Source organism: Octodon degus, unplaced genomic scaffold (genome assembly GCF_000260255.1).
Source record: "Octodon degus isolate 3935 unplaced genomic scaffold, OctDeg1.0 scaffold00011, whole genome shotgun sequence".
In the NCBI taxonomy this organism is placed as follows: Eukaryota; Metazoa; Chordata; class Mammalia; order Rodentia; family Octodontidae; genus Octodon; species Octodon degus.
Genome location: NW_004524587.1, coordinates 15,961,836 through 15,982,165, shown reverse-complemented (window position 1 = coordinate 15,982,165; position 20,330 = coordinate 15,961,836). Strand labels below are relative to the sequence as shown.

The window sequence follows — 20,330 nt, the reverse complement described above, 5'->3', positions numbered from 1 at the left end:
TGTCAGCACACTTAAAAGAAAGCAGAGCTTCTCACCCTGAAATAGACCAGGTACAAAACACATTCTGCTAACATCAGACTTATCAATTCTTTGCTAATTAACCCATAAATCTGACACAATCCCAAAGTGAACGCAGGAATGAAGAAATGGAAGGAGGGAGGGAGGGTTTGAGGTACTTACCTACAATGCAAAACTACTCAACAATAAAAAGAAATGAACTACTGATGAAATATAATTTGAGGGGCTGACAATGTAGCTCAGGGGTGGAGTTTTTGCTCTGCATGCCCAAGATCCTGGGTTCAATCCCCAGCACCATAAAAAACAAAAATAGAACACAACATGAATTGAATGCTTATATGATCTCAAAAGTGCATGCTCTAGGATTCCATTTCTAGGAAATTCTGGAAAAGACAAAACTATAGTCATAAATGGATGAGTGGTTGTCAAGGGGTAGGTGAAACTCCAAAGTGTTGTGTGTTGATAAGGCTGCTCCACATACCTAAATGTGATAGTGGCTAAATGAAGGGGTATGTGTGTGTGTGTGTGTGTGCGCGCGCGTGTGTGTGTATTTTTTCTTATAACTATATACCAAAATGTCAATTGACTGTATATTAATTTTAAAAGCAGAACAGTGGAGACCACCAACGTCTTTGGCATGTGCCCAAACCAATGCAGTGGAAACTTTGCCAGTGATTTTATGTTCTCAGAAAGGAATGCTGTACATTTCCCAATTAAATTTGATTAATTCAAAACCATGATATGACAAATTCTAAATTAGCTTGCATTATTTCTTGTACAACAAAGCCTTCAATTTTGCCATTCAATCATGAAACAAAAGACCAACTTCCAAAATGGCAACCAAAACAAAAGCAAGGCAGAGTCTACTGCAGAGAAGCTGAAGACAATGAGGCATGCTGCGTATGCACAGCTTGTGCTCTCTTCTGCATTTCCATTAAACGTTCTTAAGGCAAGAATGTAAACCTGTATTTATAACTCTGAAAAGTAGCCCAGGTCATCCTCAAAGGTGAATTAAGGGTAGCATTTATAACATCCCACTTCCATAACTTCTCATACACTGGAACAAGGCTAGAACAACATATATCTAATTATTAGCGGTGGTCTTCCTCTCAGAATATTAGAACTTTTCACTTTTTTCTTCCCTTTTGTACAACAGTCTGATTTTTATTAGAGACAACAAACACGTACATTCATGATCAGAAAATAAAATTTTTGACCACTCTGGAAAATACCATTCGAGTTAAAAATGTGATACTTATACTACAGCCCAACATATGTATGAGTTTAACTGTGAGTTCCTTGACATAAAGGAGCTTTGTAAGCTTTGTCCAGCGCCAGATTCCCCAAAGACACATCACCAGATGTGTAACTGGAGCAGGAAGAACAGAATAAAGAGGGCTGCTCAACACAAGTAACCTGGGAGCTTCAGAATAAAAAGGAGGAAGAAATCAGGCGAGGGGCAAAGGTGGCCGGCTGGAAGGAAGCCTATGAGTGATGGCGCAGAGACAGAACGGCTCCTGGGAGGGAACAAGGGCTGGAAATTGGCCTGGAGGAACCAAGAAACCTGTAAGGGGTGTAAGGGAAAGTATAAAGGGGAGGCAAAGGCTAGCGATGGAGAGAAGACGTGGAGGCCAGTGTGAGCTGACCATTCACCTCCTTCCTGTTTACCTTCTCTCTCACACTGCAGAAAGTGACTCCAGGCTGTTCCCCGAACAGTATGTCTCATGCTCAGGCCCTTGAGAAGTCCTGCACATGGGGAGTGTGCACCTTACACAATGGCTCCAGCCCACTGGCTTGCTAGGTGCCTCTAACTCAGCCTGGCTGTGAAACCTCTACCCAAACACATCTTGGCAGATGCTCTCTGGGACTTAACCTCCAACAACAGCCTGGCATCCTCTACTAGAGTAGATTATATATACAGTTCAGAAAACATAATGCCATAATTGTGCTTGAACATTCTTTTGAAAGCTGGCCCTGGTGATGCACACCTATAATCCTAGCACTTGGAAGCTGAGGCAGAAGGATACTATCAGTTTGAGCTACATACTGAGTCCATGGCCAGGCTGAATTAAATAGCAAGAACCTGTCTCCAAACCAAACCAAACTGAGCTGAGCCACATCAAACTGAAGCAAACCATTCTTTTATGACTCCTCTGAGCCTTAAAGAGCTTTTGGAGAGTTAAACCATTATAAAACAGAAAATATCTACACATATCCACTGCAGATTCTGATGGTTATGTTGTACTTGTGCATGGCTACTTGATGTGGTTTGCTTCAAAAGCCTTTGGATGGCATCCCTTAAAGCAAGAGATTGTGTTTCCCACAGCAAGCAAGTTAGGCAGCAGCTTCTTGTACACTCTTCCTTGCAGTCTGCTCACTTTAAAAACACATGGTCCTCCTCAGCCTATGTTATGGCTTAGAGATAGATGTGACCCTGCTGGGCATGGGAGTGCAGACCTGTAATCCCAGCTCACCAGAAGCTAAAGCAGGATGATAGCTGTGAGTTCAAGGCCAGCCTAGGCTACATAATGAGTTGAGGGCCAGCCTGAATTTTGAGACCTGTCTCAAAACCCCTACCCAAAAACATGATAAAGGACAAAATAAAAAAGATGTCTCCCATGAACCTTGTGTGTTCAGAAGGGGGTTTAGCTGACTTGCTATGAGGAGGTTGGGACAGGAACCTGGGGGACTGGGAGTGCAGCCTAGGTTTATCTCCTGCCCTCCCAACCCCACATCTTGGCCACCACAGTGTGAGCATCTTTCCTCCCCCCAGACCTTTGCACCATGTGTTTTGCCCTGGAGCCAGCAGATCATAGACTAATACTGAGAGGCAAAATAAACCTCTCCTCCTTTAAGTTGTGGGTGTTGGGTTTTTTCCATGACTACAAAGTGACAAATACAGCCTGTTTTCTTTTCTGGGCAGCAACCATATGGGACTCACATTTTACTGAAAATCCCATCTTCCTTTGCCTCTGGCTGCACTTGGTCCTCAGCACATTTACTCACAGGATGCTTTCAGGCCAGTGTTGGCCATTCCTTGGCTTTTCAAGCCAGTACCACATACCTCCCTTCACCCAAACAGTCAGTTTTTGACTCCAAGTTCTCAGAGCAAAGCCTCAGTCCTCATGAGCCCTTCCTGACAGGCCTGAGGATAGGTGCAAAAAGCCCTTGGTAAGCTGCAGAATAAAACAGGGCCAAAGTGGAGCGAGGCTTGAAGCAAACACTCAATTAAAACCCCAAGATTGATAAGGTCAGGTTCTTGGGCCCTGGCAGGGTTCTTTCAGAGGCCTGGCTTACCAGTAGGTCCTACAGTAAACCTGGAGGAACCGTCATCTTGCACCTGGCACATCAGCTGACCAACACTGGATACAGCCCTGGGGCAGCTGGCTATTCACAAAGGCCCCTTGTGCACAGGAACCCCAGGGTGGGGATTCTATCCGGTTCTCCATACCCACTCCCACTACCCATCACATATCACCCACAGGTATTCTCATTGCTAAGGTTTTGGCAAGGACTGAGCTCCGCCCCTACCCCAGCCAGTACCAGGATTAAACCCAGGGCCTTTGCACTGAGCTGTATCTCCAGAAATGCCTCACATTTATTCATGGCTACTTGATGTGGTTTGTTCCACTGGGGCCTTCATACAGCATCCTTTAAAGCAAGAGATTGTATTTTTCCCTTAGCAAGCACATTAGGCAGCAGCTTCTTATATATGCTTCCTTGCAATCTGCTCCTTTATTTTATTTATTTATTTAGGAAGGAAAGGTTTATTTAGCTCATAGTTTGGGGAGGCCTCAGTCCATACTCAGCTGGTTCCAAGGCAGAATGGCACCTGGCAGAGGGCAGCCATTTATGGCAGCAGAAGACAGCAAAGAACAAACAAAGGGAGGGACAATAGATGAAGCAATTGCAACAGCAGCAGCAGAAGCAGAGGCAGAGCAGTCTGCTCACTTTAAAAACACAGGGTCCTCCTGAGCCTATGTTATGGTTTAGAAACAGATGTCCCCCTGCTGGTCATGGGGGCACAGGCCTGTAATTCCAGCTCTCAGGAAGGTGAAACAGGAGGATCACTCTGATTCCAGGTCAGCCTGTATTGATTAGTGAGTTCAAGGCCAGCTCTTCTCTCAAAACAAACAAAAAGACAGCCTGAAGGCATCTCAGGAACTGGCCAGACCCTATGCTTAGCAGACTCCAGGGTATAAAAGGGTGAAAAAAAAAGTTGAAAGATCACTTTGAGAAGACAGTCCCAGGTAGCTCAGCTCATTCAAAATCACCTAGGAAAGTTCTCCCAGAGTTCAGCCAACCCAAGCACTCAGAGGCCACCACAGCCATGGTCCAAGGGGGCCCAGTTACTGCTCTCACTGGTGGCAAGCTTCAGCATCTCTTATGATTTATGTCTAAATGTCTCCCAAAACTTCTCATGCACTCATACTTGGGAGTTTTGGGGAGTGGCTGGATCTAGGGTGTGTGATGCTGAGATTAAGGGTGCATAATTACTAAATCAGTGTACTGATTAATTTAGCATAATTCTGGGTGTGGATAATGGGAAAGTCCACCCTGTGCATGTGTGGCATCACCCAAAAAGTAAGTAGTTTAGAAAGGATAAAAGGGAAAAGAAGTGGCAGCAGTGGCTGTGGCTGCTGCCTGCTTGCCATGAACTGTTTCTCCCCTGTGATGCCAATTTGCCAAGCCACCCTTGCCTGACTATGTCTCACAGGCTTGCTGAAAATAGACTGGAATCTCTATAAACTGTGAACTGAATCAACTTTTCCCCCTTTAACTTTGGGTGGTGGACATTTTTTCTAAGCAACAAGAAATGTAACCAAGACAGCATCATACACATACTGCTAATTTTTCAGCCGTGAAGGGTGAAGAGTTGTGGGACCATAGAGGCTTCCACTCCCATTTCAGAAGACCTGGGTGGCTAGGCCAATGTGTGAAAGAGTCAGAGTCCCTGTTAAGGGTCCTTGAAAAGGCACATTGCGATGCAGTTAATGGTACAATGGAGACCCCAGAATGCTGGAGATGCTAGGAATATGGAACATCTCTCAAAGAATGCCACAAGCAGTGAACACAACCCCAACAAAGAAGCCAGATGGGCTATAACCATCAAGACCACTGGAACAGGGCTGCCTAAACCCTTTGAAGCATAGATATTGCCCCGGGTGCTAGACATGGAAGCTACAAAACTTAATTCTTTTCCCTGCTGGTTTTTGGTTTTGCTTTCATCTGATTTCTTTTTATTCTGCTATTCCTCCCTTTTATGAAGGGAATGTTGACCCTGTGCCACTGTATGTTAAAAGGACTTTTTAGTTTTTTCTCAGGTAAGAGTTAGCTTTGAGTCACAGAAGAGACTTTGGACTTGGACTTTCCAGCAAGTCCTCTGGTGGCATGACCTGCAATGGGGTGTTGTCTCCTACTCCCACAACTCTCAGCTTCCTGGATGCCATCGTGTGCCCAACCTTCTTCCAATATGCCTGCCACCATGCCATTTCTGCCTTACAGTCAGCTAACCATGGACCGTACTCACTGACAATGTAAGCCCAAATCAATTTCTTCTCCTTTTGTTTTTTCATGTGACAGGTTTCCATTATATAGTTCAGTCTGCTCTTGAACTCACTATGTGGCCCACCCAGGCTGCCTTATCCTCACAGTGATTCTCCTGCCTGAGCTTTCCAAGTGCTGGGATTACAGGCATGTGCCACTATGCCTCCTTCTTCTTCAAGTGGGTGTCAGATTTTTGTTGCAGCGATGGAAAGCTGACTAAAATATATTCAGAAAAAAATAAAAATAAAAAAATATATATTCAGAATGAGTTGGTTGACCTGGTATATACTTCCCAAGCACCTAACTGTTCACCACTATCTGGGCATTAAACAGAATCAAAGGGCCTCTGCCATGCAGATGTTTATAAACTCATTACAACAGAACAGAGGTATTGTTATCTAAATCAGTTCAGATAGCTCATGTAAAGAGAAGACATATACAATGTAAGCTATTGCTTCATCATAGGACATCACAGGGCAAATGACATGAATCAAGGCTAAGAGACAGGGCATGATGGCCCACGACTGTAATCCCAGCATGCTGAATGGCTGAGGTAGAAGGATCACAAATTCAAGCCCAGATCCTATCTCAAAGTAAAGGAGTAAGGGGATATATAAGGCTGGAGATAAAATGAGGTGTGATTAGAATATATAGTGAATATTTAAATTTTTAAAAATGTATTATCACAAAAGACATAATACATTAATCTCCCTCAAAATACATTTATCACAATAAAAGATACATTAATTTCCCTCAAAATATTCCCCCTGGTTCCTAACAGATTTATCCCATCCTTCTCACTTTTTGAAGTAGTTAAGGAAGTCCTCCTTCAGAGTATCTTTACAACATACAATCAAAAATACTGTTTGCCATGCTAGCCCCACCCGCAGGGTGCGCTGAGATGGCGATTGAGACCTGGCATGGTGGCATACACCTGTAATCCCGGTTCTTGGGAGGACGAACACAGGTGGATCACTACAAGTCTGATCTACCTAGTGAGACCCTCTACAAAAAAAGAAAGAAAGAAAGAAAGAAAGAAAGAAAGAAAGAAAGAAAGAAAGAAAGAACGAACAAGCAAGGAAGGACAAGGCAAGAGTAGTCAAACAGTAGCAGCAGTGTGCTTCTTTAGGAGGAACAAACAACTTCCAGCCAGACTGAGGCAGCAGGTTGATCCAGAAAGCACCTGAAAGAAAGAGTGACTAGACCAGAATGCAGTCAGAGGCTGTGGGGGCCGTACTGGTCAGTAACGGCTAACGTTCCCCGCACATCCCTGCCACCAGGCTCCAAGTGAGCCCCTCTTCCATTCAGCCTCCAACCAACCCTGTCCTTCCACCTGTCCTCACTGTTTGGCCTTCACTCAGGCCCTGAAAAGCCTGGAAGAACCCTACCAGGCATGGATAAAGACAGCCTATCTCCTTATGTGAAGAAAAGAAACAGGGAAATCTGGACAGGATCACCCCCTCAGACTGAAGAAAAGGAAAGGAGACAAAAATCTGTAGGATCTAACATGAATGATTTGGATGAAAATCCAGCCTGCACAGCCCCCTCCCTGGGTAGTACCTATCTCAGGACAAATTGTTAAAGGTTCCAAAACAGACCAAGAGGGCTAATGAACAGCTTCAATGGGAAGGAAAGTAGACCTTCCTAGAATATAACTTTCCAAGGTCCGAGCCTATGGAACTTGCACCTTCATGTTCTGGAGCCATTCTACAGTCCTGTTAACCTGTGCATAACTAACAGAAATGCAAACACAAATGATTCTTGTCCAGAGACAGTCAAAGCATGCTGTCTGGGTGACAGAAAACTGATTGCCCTACGAGCCAGAGCTATATCATTTGAAATTCATTTCATGGAGGGTATGTATGTCTGCTTTTTGAATAGTCCTGTGAACAGATTTTAAAATCTTACTAATAACCTTATTAATAAAATGGTTTATATCTGTATGAATCATAATTTTATATTTTTAGAAAATTATACTTTCAGGGCCGGGGAGACGGCTCAGTGGAATAAGCATTTCCCTGGCAAGCGCCAAGGGCCTAGTTCAATCCTCAGTTCTGCCAAAAAAAGATAAAAAAGTTATCATTTCAAGGATCACAAGTTCAAGCCTAATCTGGGCAACTTAATAACTTAGCAAGACCCAATCTCAAAATAAAAAATTTAAAAAGGGCTGGAGATATAGCTCAGTGCAATGGGTTTAATCTCCAGTTAAAAACAAAAAACTCACAAACTGAAGTCCAAACAGGGTCAACAGGTTTTACTAGTTGATCTAAGAAGGGAAAAGTGTCTAGAGGTTGACAATCCTCCTGACCCCAGATACCTTGAAGACTGCTGGCTGGGTTGGGGGCAGGGGCTGATTAAGCCTCATTTTCACCTCTGCCCTCCACCAGCCATCAGGGGCTGCAGCTTCTTCCTGGTTTAGTCTAAGCATCTGGCCCAGTCTGGGTGCTCACAATATGGATTTTTTTTTTTGGGGGGGGGATGGAACTGGGGATTGAACTCAGGCTCTTATTCTACTGAGAGCCATCTGCCCGGCCCCCGGATCTTTAAAGAGGCAGGTATGGTATAGTTCTTAGCAAGACAAATTTTCAATTTTGATTTAACTCTAAAGGTCTTTAGCCAACTCCTAATCTCAAATTACAAACATTTACAGGATTTAGCCTGAAAAATGGCTAAGAGAAAGTGGACAAGACAACAAAGCAGCTACCACTGGAAGAGCTATTGTTTCTGAGGTTTTCCTTTCTTTTTCTTTTCTTCTCTCCCCCCGCCCCACTGGCACAGAAATCACTGAGCCTCAAAATGTTTTTCATAGTTGTGCTGGAATAAATGGGAAACCACAAAAATGAAGGCTTCCACTGCACCCATCAACAAATCGCAGTGGCAATAAAGAAATCATCCAGAACTATCCACAGTTTGATTAAATTCAGCATTTTAAGTGTTTGTTAACTCATTTTAGTTCCCAAATTAGAAATTTTCAGAGATCAAATTGTGTCGGCTTTTGGGGGGGTTTTGTTTTGTGGTGTTAGGGCACAAACTCAGCCTTGTGCATGCCAGGCAAGTGCTCTACCACTGAAGAGGTACAATTGTGGACTTCAGTATTTCTTATGGACCCCTTCCTAGACACCACCTGCCCCTCCCTTGCTGGTCTTTACTTTTAATGAGAGAGCTTCAAAAGAACAGCCACTGTGACCCTCAACCCTAACCCCAGCTGGAGGTTTTCTTAACTTGTAAAATATCTACTACTCTCAGGGGTCTCAAAGGTATTCAGTTGGCAGGTAGGAGTCAGTCAGTGTGTCTGTGTGTCTGTCTTCCTCTCTCTTTTTCATGGTAATCAGAAAGCAGAATACTTCAATAATGATTATAGAACCCTGGCTTTCATTTTACACTTTTCAAAGCAAAAAGCTTGGCAAAGTTTCTTATGGTTTCCCCACTTGTATAAAAATCTGTTTTCCTAAGCAAAGCTTCTGTTTCCCAGGAGCAGTAGGCATTTGTTTTTAAAAATTTAAAGTTATTTTATTTCCATACTTTCTCCTACATTTTTCACTTAAAACAGAGTCCAGTAATTAAGTTATAATTTATTAAGTTTTTATCATGTATACTTTTGTTCCCTACTGTTTAATTCAGGGATAGGGCCTGTTTTAGAAACTAGGAACACTGCAGAGAACTGAAACACGAAGGCTCTGCATTCAGGGAACTGGCTCAAGAAGAATAAGGCGAAGGAAGGGATTCTGAATGAAGGGAGTGTCCTGCTACACAGGGTGGTGAAGGAAGGTCTATTTTGAGTCTTTGATGTAGGTGACAGAGCCAAGTGGGCACCTGCAGAAAGAAAGAGATGGAAGCCCATGTGCCAAGACTGAGGTAGGAGTATATTAATCAAAATGTTAACCTATGGCTAAGGAATGTGGCCAAATGGTGGCGCATTTGCCTAGTGTGTGTGAGACCCTGGGTTCCATCCCTAGCACCACAAACAACATTCTGATCAATATGAATAATCAATATTATAAAATTTTAGTTAAAAGCAAAGAAATGTCTTATTCTACTTAACATAATGCAGTTATATAATTACATTAGACTTTTTGAAAAGTGATTAGTACTCAGTCCCTTGTTTTGACTCTCAACCTCCTTTTACTTCCTAAATAAACTTTAGAGACCCCCATTCTGAAAACCAGTGACCAAACCCATTATTCTATGTGAAGACACAAGGCCGTGCATTAGATGCACTACAATGACAGATTAACAGTTCTTGAAAAGAGAATTTTTCACAATACAATTCTCCCCATCAAGAAGTTAAACAGCTTCAAAGTAGGATGCTTTCCAAATACTACAAAAGTAGAAGTTTTGTTACAAGGTGACACTTTCTGAATTCTGTACCCTTCCACTCATTTGTTCCCTCATGAGCCAGATGCAGTCCTGCTCCTGAGCCCTAGAACCTTCTAAACTAAGTTCAAAGTCTATTTTAATTTTTTAAGATGAGATTGTGCTAAATTGCCCAGTCTAGCTTCAAACTTGGGAACCTCCAGCCTTAGCCTCCCTTGTAGCTGGGATTACAAGTGTGTGCTACTGTGTCCTGCTTCAAGCCAGCACCTCCCATAGGGATGCCTTGCTCTACCTCTTCAGTCTACCCTTCCTCTTTCTGGGCCTTCTGAAGTCCCACCTTGCTACGAAATCCAAACTACATCTCATCTGCTCTGCTTTGCACAGCCTATGCCCCAGGAATAATTTCATTCCCAAAATAAAAATATCAAGACATATTGTATGCACATAGGTATGTCATATTGATTGCTGTAATTCAATACAGTACTCAATACTTCATAGTCTTAGAGTAAAATAATGTGTTAAAACAGCCTGATAGGGCCGGCCACATAGCTCAGCAGATTAAAGTGCCTGCTTAGGCAGACCCAGGGGCCAGGGGTTCCCTGGCCTGCAGTGCCAGCCCTGTCCCCGGGATTCACTGAGATGGCGATTGAGACTGGGTGTGGTGGCGCAGGCCTGTAATCCCAGCACTTGGGAGGCTGCAAACCAGGAAGGATCCCTACAAATCCAATCTGTGTAGTGAGACCCTGTAGCCCCTGCACTAAATACATTAAAAAATAAATAAGCAAATAAATAAAACAGTCTGATGAGGATTGGGATAGAAAAATTTATCATCTGATAAAATGTATTCTTACCAGCATGGGCCCATTGCCTTATATTACTACTTTATTTCTAACAAATAATTTTACTTTTCCAAAGAAATCTGACATCATCTTATAAAAGGATTTGGAGTTACTTCCAGACTAAGTATACAAGAATAGCTGTGGGTTGAAGGGCAAAATAATGGTAATCTGCAAGGCAGTCCAACAGTTTGGAGAGGATCACTGTGGGAGGAAAAAGACACAAGGTCCATAAACACCTCAGTCCCAACAGGGTGGACCTAGGTCCACCCTATGGTCAGTACAGAAGACCTCGGCTGGAAGTAGGCTTCCCTTGGCACTGGAACAGGCTCAGTGTTAACCCTGCTTTCTGTGGCTGACCAGAATATCTGGTCTAGCAGCTGCGGGGCTTCTGACAAGCTAAAATGTTAGCTGCTATGGGCTCTACCTTGGTTTAGATAAACCCTAAAGCTGATGTGGTAGCCGTCATCTTTAATTCACCTTCAAGAGCTCTCCTTATTGAGTAATTTGGAGGCCTTTGGGGAGAACGATTCGGACAATACAGACCGTGTGAACAAATCTAAAGCCGCAAAAAATTTTTAATGCACTTTCCTATAAACAACAAGCATTGTGAACTAGGCATAGCAGTGTACGCTGCTTCCACTCATTGTGCAAATGGGCAGGGCAAATGGGTATGTACAGAAGCGAGAAAACATAAGGGGCAGCCTTGCTAGAACCTGCCCTTACAATAGCTAACGCAGCCCCTCAAGAGTGAGAATGCTCCCTGGAAAAAGGCATCAACCGATCCACGACGGCTCGGTGACCAGGACCCAGCACCTCCCATGGGAGCCAGCCTCCCACACTGCTGCATCAAATAAGAAGGTAAGGTTCCAACCTATAAGCTTCTGGGGGGACAAACTCAAACACGAGTCTGGCAGGAGACACACCTCTGAAACAAAGCCGGGTACTCACTTGTACCTCTGGAATCTAAGAGCTGGAAAAGATGCTGACTGATGTCTAACTAGGAACAAAGTTCTACCAGAGCTGTCACAAAAGAATTCAGTTGGCCCTGTGGCCCCAGGGGAGCCTTAAGGCCTTACAGTGGTCAATACCCATGTGCAAGTGTCCTGCAGACCTAGAATCCACTGACACCTCCAGCTGCACTGGGGGACCACACCTGGATTTTTGTAATGTTCAAAAATGTGATCGTATTGCCCTCTGATGCAGCAAAAGCACTCCTAGAAATTTAACCAAAAAACAGTAACAATTTAATAGAATCCTGGCTCTCTACTGAGGAGGAAAATTACTGATGCAGTCTTCCTAATAGCAAAAAATTGGAAGAAGTTGGGGATTTGCCACAGAGAACTCTATACAACCTTTGGAAAGAAAAAAATCCCAAAGTTCTTTTTCTTTGAGTCTGTCATACTAAGATTATTTTTTTCCTTTAATGTTGCAACATTTTAATTAATAAAATGGGGGTAAATTCCATTCAAATGGATGGTTTTCATTAGCATCAAAAACCCTATTAAGTACTAGCTACTGCACAGAATGCTTGTTTTTTGTTGTTTTATTTTTGTGGTACTGGGGATCAAACTTAGCCACACTCTACCACTGAGCTACATCCCAGCCCTCTTTTTTTTTTTTTTTTTTTTTATACAGGGTCTTACTATATAGCCCAGGATAGCTTTGAACTCATAATCTCCCTGCCTCAGCCTCATAAAGGGCTAGATTATAGGCATGCACCACCGTGCCTAACTCAGAATGCTTATTTTTTACAAGAAAATGTATTAGGAAAAAAAAAGGGGGCGTGGGGAGATAGCTCAGCAGAATAAGCACTTGCCTGGCAAGTAGGAGGGCCTGTGTTCAATCCCCAGTTCTGCAAAAAAAAAAAAAAAAATTAAGTTTCAAGTTGATCAAACGGCTTGTTTCATCTGAATCATTCTCAAGGGTCTCCAAATTATCAAGTAAAGAGAAAGCATTAGAAGGTAAATTAAAGATCACAGCTAGCACATTATTTTAAGGCTAATCTACACCATGGCAGAGCCAGGGACAGTTAATATTTTAGTTATTTTTTTTTTTTAATAGAAGGCACTAGTAAAGGCTAGAAAATCCAAGAGGCTTGACAAGGTGTAGAGAGAAAAATGGCTCTGATGCTACTCAAGTTGGGAACCACTTGGTTCCCCACACTGTATCCCTTCAGAGCTCCTCTATACTGCTGTCCCACTCTGGGCTGCTATAACAAATAACTAGGCTGAAAAAATAAATAAATAAAAATAAATAAATAAATAAAAAGAGGGCTGGTGAGATGGCTCAGTGGTCTAAAGCACCTACTTAGAACAAGCTTAGCAAAGCACAGGGAACGCGGTTCAATCCCCCAGCACCACATGCCAGCCAGCCCCACTCCCTGGTGGGCTGAGCTGGCCACACACACACACACACACACACACACACACACACAATTAAAAAAAAAAAAAAACCAACCACAAATAACTAGGCTGGGTAATATATAAACAATACAGTTTACTGCTCATAACTCTAGAGGAATGGAGGCAAAGATCAAGCTGTCCCTAGATTCTCACCTGTAAAGGTGAGAGCCCTGCGTGAACCGTCTATGTGTCCTTCAACGCTGGAAAGTGCAAGGACATGCCCTTCAACCTCCTTCATAAAGGCACTAATCTCAAAGGTGAGGGCTGAGCTCGCGACTTAATCACTTTGCAAAAGGCTCCACCTCTTAACACTATCACTTTACATGCTGTAACCTGGTATTCAGATTGGGAAGGATGAGTGGGCACCAACACTGAGACTACAGCAAGCACCAGGTTTTGTGATTTGGTGCGTGAGTGGCCCTGAGCTAAGGGCTCTCTGCAGGAGGCTGGAGGGCACAGGGAGTGACCCCGTCATTATCCCCGTGCTACATGTGGGAATAACGATCCCACACACGTGTGGGATCACATAACTTGTAAAATTTTCATTGTTGGTGAGAGATTTAAAATCCATATTCTCAGAAAACTCCCTCCGCCCACCACGCACGCACTCACGCACGCACGCACACACGCACACAGCCACACCTCAGTCCTATTGTTTCTTTAGCCAGGAACGCTCTTTCACCTATCACTGCTCCTCTGCCTGGATAACTTGACTATCATATAAATTTTACCATCAGTTTTGTTTTTTGGGGGGTGAATCGTTTTAAAACTACAGCTCATAGGTGGAAAACTGATATTGTAACCATATATTTCCAGAAACAAGGTGTCGGGGTTGTCTTTAACTTTTCCAGGAACCTGGTACACTTTCCGGTATACAGACCCTGTACACATTTTGGTAATTTATATCTTAGCACACTGCAACTGATACTGGGCTTTTTTAAAATTTAAAATTTCCAGTGACTTATGGCTAAGATACAGAGATACAATTTTTACGTTCTCATCCTAGATCCTACGACTCACTTATTAGTTCTAGCTTTTTTATAGATTTCCATGGAATTATCTATAGAGACATTTATGCCATCTGCAAACGGGGAACCTTTTCCTTTCCAAATGCCATTTGTGTATGTATATATGTATATCTGTATGTAGATATGAAAGTATGTGTGTATGTATATATGTAAGTATGTACATATATATGTTGCGTTACCTAGAGACACCCAGGATGCTGCTGAATTGCGTGATGAGAGTAGACCTCACCACCTCTGCCCAACTCAGAGGGGCAGCATGCCTCCTTTTCCACTGAATGAGATGTCAGCCATAGATCTTTTTGTAAATGGTCTTTCTCAAGTTGAGGAGGCTTCCTTTGCTTCCAAACTTGCTAATAGCCCTTATCATTAATGAGTGAATTTTGGCATGTTTTTCCTGCATCAATTGTTGTAGTCAGGTATTTTTCTCTAAGTTATTAATATAGTGGAGTTCATATATTGATTTTTTTTTTTTTTTTTTTTTTTTTTTTGCAGAACCAGGGATTGAACTCAGATCCTTGCATTTGCCAGTCAAGCGCTTATCCTACTGAGCCATCTCCCCGGCCCCCATATACTGATTTTTAAATACAGCATCAGTCTTTGGTTCTTGGGATAAATCACAATTCACTGTAGTGTAATATTCTTTTTCTATACTGCTGGATTTGATTTCCTAGTTATTCTGTTAAAGAGTTTTGTGTCAGTGTTCATAAGAAACACTGGTCTATTATATCCTTCTTTTGAAGTTTAGTTTTAGAAAAGGTTGTACTCTATACATAATGCCCTTTTCTGAGGTCTTAGAGCATAATTTTATTATTTTTAAACATCATAAAAACTGCGTAATAGTTATAAATCGTTCTGATAGGATTTGTTTGATTCAGGAAGACAAGAGTGTCCATAAAGGAACATGAGACTGTTTCATAGAAGGCCACATTATGTTGTAAGAGCTGAGAAGCCTCCCCTCTATCACAGGCATGCACCTGCAGATGGGACAGAGCCAGCAGTACAAAGGAATCTTCAATGCTAAACAAAATGCAGAACATTTCCTGGCTGAGCAGCTGAATCCCAGCTGAGCAGCCTGGCCAGCACAGGGACCAATACCCTCTGTCGGGGTCTATGGCCAGTCATTTATCGGGTCTGCATCTTTGTAAACACAGGCTATTTTTATGTTGTGTGTAGTTCCTTTAATCTGTTTGCCATGGATCTTAGTAAAAGTCCAAGGTTTTGTTGTTGTTGAGTTTTGTCTTATTCTGTTTTGTTTTTTAAATATCCCATCCCAGCACATCCTCCAGAGAGTAATAAATGGTGAAGGATCATGCTAACTGGCACCAGATTAAAAATAATAATAATAACTTGACGATTTCCATCAAATAAAAGATCTACCAGTATCCAGCCTGGAAATGTAATTACTTAGTTTGGCTCTGAGTTACTAAAGTGCTTTAACCCCTTAATTCTTACAATTAAGATGTACAGTTGTTATCACCCACATTCTACTATCAAGAAAGCCAAGTGTGGGGCTGGTGAGATGGCTCAGTGGTCTAAAGCACCTACTTAGAACAAGCTTAGCAATGCACTGGGACCGTGGTTCAATCCCCCAGCACCACATGCCAGCCAGCCGCGCCCCCTGGTGGGCTGAGCTGGCCACACACACACACACACACACACAAATAAACAAATTAAAAAAAAAAAAAAGAAAGCCAAGTGTGATGGGTTTAAAGATGATCAAGATAAGCAGATCTAAAATTTTAATTTAACATCTCCTATTACACATCTTATATAATAGAAAGTTCTAAACAAATGCACAGCAGGGGACAGTGGCACACACCTGTAAACTCAGCACTTTGGGAGGCTGAGGCAGAATGACTGATTGCACATTCAAGTCTAGCATGGAAGACTTCATGAGACCTTGTCTCTAAATACTTGGGGGGGGGGGAAGGCAGAAGAATAGCAATGTAACTCAGTAGGAAAGCTCTGGATTCAAACACTGAATCACTTTTAAAAAAGAAAGAAAAAAGGGGAAAAAATGGCACTGTCAGAAGATCAACTGGGCCCAGGAGAGCCTCGATGAGAGGACGTGGAGCAACCAGAGCTTTCTGAGGGGTCTTTTGGAACTGCGATGTCTTGGAGAAGGCCTGTGCCCTCAGTCTCAGATGAGAGTGGGCCCTGTCAGGTAAGCAGGCCCGCATCACACAGGACTGTATCAACAGGAACAGCACACTGCCCACCTAGATACCAAAACTCTCCTAACTCTATTGTTCCAGCACTGGAAAAGCTTACCCATAGGATACCACGCTGCCCAAAGATCATAGAAACACCCTTGGTCTAGAGATGTACTGCACTCAAATCCATGTGTTCATGAGGGAGTAAAGGGCAAGTCAGAAAGAAACGGAATCACAGTATGTTTTGTTGTTCGAGACGTGGTCTCACTATCTAGTTCAAACTGCTCTCGAACTCACTATGTAGCCCACACTGGCCTTGAACAAACACAACAAACATACTGCTTTAGCCTCCTGAGTGCCACTATGCCCGGCTTTTTAAAAAATTAGTACATGCTTGCAGTATATATTTACATTCACTTTTGGCCGTAGGTATATGTACTGAACATATCTTGATTCTTTTTCTCTTCCCCTCTCTGCCCTCCTTCTCTCCCTGTGTGCAAAAGATCTATCTCTCTGTTTCCTACTGTCTATCTTTCACATTCTTTCTCTTTTCTTGGGGGGCAGTTCTCATGTAAGAGGAGTTAATCAGTATTTGAGCTTGTGTGTCTAAACAAATCACAGTCTTTATGCTTCAAACTCCTCCTCAATAAGGGAATGGCAAAAGTAATCCCTCGCTAAATCATACCTACTGTAATAATTATTTAAAAAGCCTCATCCAATTCAAAGTCTTTCCATATCACAGTACATACAACAGTACACCCATCTCATCCCAAGGGCAAGATTGCTTTCAACCAAGCTGATAAATAAAATTAACAATAAGCAAAAGCAAAAGGCCAATACTATGATTATTTCATTAAGTGGTGTCTGGGAGTAAAAACCAGTAAAGTCTCAGAGAATTCACACTCATAAGAAGGAAGTACTTTAAATCAGTTGTTCAAATCAATTCTTTTCCATAACATGTGCACATTTATTGTTTTATATGTAAATGCTGTAGATATTCTCCCCAGCTAAGCAACAGGTCTAGGTTTCATTTTGAAAAGACATAATCCATGCAATTGCACTTACGATTAATTTTAATATTTCAGATTAACTTTACTATCAAATAATATTCCACTTAAAAGCTTAGATCATCAGGAAGTAAATTATATTTTATTCAAATATATGATTTGGAGGTGACATTTGCATGTTTCTTTAGACAGGACGTATTAACTAGCAACAATGACAGCTGACATGTATTGCAAGCCAATTAAATGCCTAATGAGCTAGGTGTTAATTTTTAGATATTACATCATTCTCTTAATCACTAGTTTTTTACAGAAAAACCTCTGCCTTGTGCTTGACTATTAACAAGAATGGCTCTGACAGCTGTTTGCTAGCACCTGCACGAGGTTCTTAACACTGAAATGATACAGACAGGCAAGCTTCACACTTCCTCTGTGCATGTGGATCACCTGGGGAATCCTTTTAAAATGCAATTATGATTTAGAGGTTCTGGAGTGAAGCCAGTGACAGCAACAAGCTCTGAGTTGGTTGCGAAGCTGTTGCACTGAGAGCCGCAGTCAGAGCAGCAAGAATCCACAGGTTGTAAAGGCCACATACCACCAAAAAAGAAAAAAATTTAAATGAAAAATTTTAAAACTCAGATTTTACTAAAACACCATCGAATAAGAATGTACTTTTTTTTTTTTTTTTTTTTTTTTTACAGCACTGCGAATGGAACGCCAGGCCTCATGCATGCAAACACTAAGCCACCCCCACCTAAGCCAGCTCTTCTATCCTTATAGGATTCTGAGCTTTGTAATATCTCAAAACTATCATCATAATTATTTCTTATCTTCTTTCCCAGCTTAGAGTAAAACTGCTTGGAGTGGGGGCAGGAAGGCTTATCCCACCTCCAACAAAACCTTATTTTTCTTTTAAACCAAAGTTGAAAGCCAGGTATACCAAGACTACAAATTCTTAAAGTGGTTCCCTAACTTTTACTGGACCATTCACATAACCTCTGAATGCTCAAAGGTTAGATAAATGGCAGAGCTGGGAGGGATGTTAAGGGCTGGGTCCAGAAGTTCTTCCAGATTAAAGGTAAAGCTCTTTACAACACAGCACTACCTCCCAAAAAGCAAATAAACCCTACAGGCTTTCAGCTGATCATAGGTGACAAAGTCCCAGCAATGAGCTGATAATTAACACTTTGAATAGACTACTGAATTTCAATTCTTTTAACAAATTCTTTGAGTTGCAAATTAGAGGTCACCACTGATCAATTACATCTACTTACTTTCAAAAGCCCACAAAGCAAACTGAAGTAAAGTACTTGACAAGTCTTGTACTCTACTTGAGCACAAGTCTAGCCCTTACCATTTTCTTACTCATTTATGATTATCTTTAGCATACTCAAAAATGTGGCTAGCTGCCTCTTTTAAAAAGTGATTGCTTATCTCTTCCCTCCTCTTACATTCTTCTTCCTAGCAGCACTGCCTAACTACAGAACCAATTATTTCTCTGAGAACATTCCAGTTTACTGGATTAAAGTCAGTTTAAAATCTGAGGCTGGGTGTGGTGGCGCACACCTATATTCCCAGCACTCGCGAGGTTGAGGCAAGAGGATCACTGGGAGTTCGAGGCCAGCCTGGACTACATAGTGAGACCCCCGTTTCCTCAAAGCCCTTCAAAATTACCTCCAACAATCAAGCCTTCCATCCTTGAGATAAGAACAGTATGATTCTGCAATTTACTAACACTGGGACCTTTATTGAAGAAGTGTCCACACGTATTATTCCCGAGGAATGTTTACTTTTTTTCATTTGAAATCAAGTATGCACAAGAGAACCGCTGCTTCAAGAAATAAAATGCACATATATTCAGCTCCATGCAAATGGCTTCTCTGACTGGCTGAGAAGTCTATAAAGTTCTGAGGCTGGGCCTCCAAGGAAGGCAGACCTGTAAGAGGGACTATGCAGAGACACAGGGTCTTCTTAAGTGGAATATGTAGTGTCCACAAGAACTAAGCAACGGCTGGGAAGCCTGTTACAAAACCACAGAACAGGAACAGGGCTGACAGGTCGCTGCCCTGAACACCTTGGGGCTAAAAAAAAATAAGACTCTTAAGAAATGAACTATACTATGGACAAGTCTAACAGAAAGTTCCCTGAGTCTGTTAGCTCCCAACCCAGCTGTTCGCCCACAGTGATTTAACCCTAGGTACCAAATGGGCAATGGCAGTCACTGTGCTGGGCAGAGGACTCAAGAGATGCAAGGAAGACTCAAACCTCTGCAGTATAACTGGAACTCAACGAACATTCATAGGGTACCCATATGCCGTCACCCTGCTAGGTGCCAGAGAAGAAACGCAGCTTCAGTCCGCAGTCTCTGGAGGCAGACAAGGACCATCCGTGGGTTCGTGGGCCCCCAAAACGTGCCACAAGTTGCAAAGCCCAGTAGTACCGAGAGGGCTGCCTGACACCACCGCCCCCGCGCGCCGCCTCCGCGCACCACCAAACCCGGTAACCAAGGCAATCGTGGGCAGGTAGGCCCCAGGGCAGGTGTGCAGCTAAGAGACACACCTGAGGCTGCGGGACTGGAGCGGGCAGGAGCCCGAGAGCAGGGTCCCCAGAGGAGGGTGAAAGGAGCGAGGACCACAGGGGAGAAAGGTACGAGGAGCTGGAATCGGACGCGGGGACGCGTCAGAGGCCAGCCAGGCCTGCGCCCCGCAGCGCGGGCGGGACGCGGGGAGAAAGCGCGGCTAGGCCGCCCGCGGCACCTGGAGCCCCGCCCGGCACCTACCACTTGGGCGACCTTGAGGCGGCCGAGCGCGCCGCGCAGGTAGTCGGGGTCGCAGCGCAGGCCGGCCAGCCCGTGGCGCTGGCTCACCGGCTCGGTGGTGGGCTGGTACGGGCTGCTGGCGCCCGAGATCATGGAGGTGCTCGAGGCCTCGCCCTCGAAGCCGTCCAGCTCCTCGCCGCTCCGCATGCTGCCGCCCGGCCCCGGCAGCCTCGCGCGGCCGGTCCCCGGCGCCAGGAGCGGGCGCGC

General features: G+C 43.3%; 1 protein-coding gene across 1 annotated transcript in view; it reads right to left on the bottom strand.

Moving 5' to 3' along the window:
• The window catches only part of Cmtm4 (CKLF like MARVEL transmembrane domain containing 4), a 60,172-nt gene extending 39,848 nt beyond the window's left edge, over positions 1-20,324 (bottom strand). The window contains exon 1 of the mRNA XM_004625911.2: positions 20,085-20,324. Within this exon, the coding sequence (XP_004625968.1) occupies positions 20,085-20,270 (186 nt within the window). The 5' untranslated portion in view covers positions 20,271-20,324. The remainder of the gene's footprint in view (positions 1-20,084) is intronic.
• Positions 20,325-20,330: the final 6 nt, after the last annotated feature.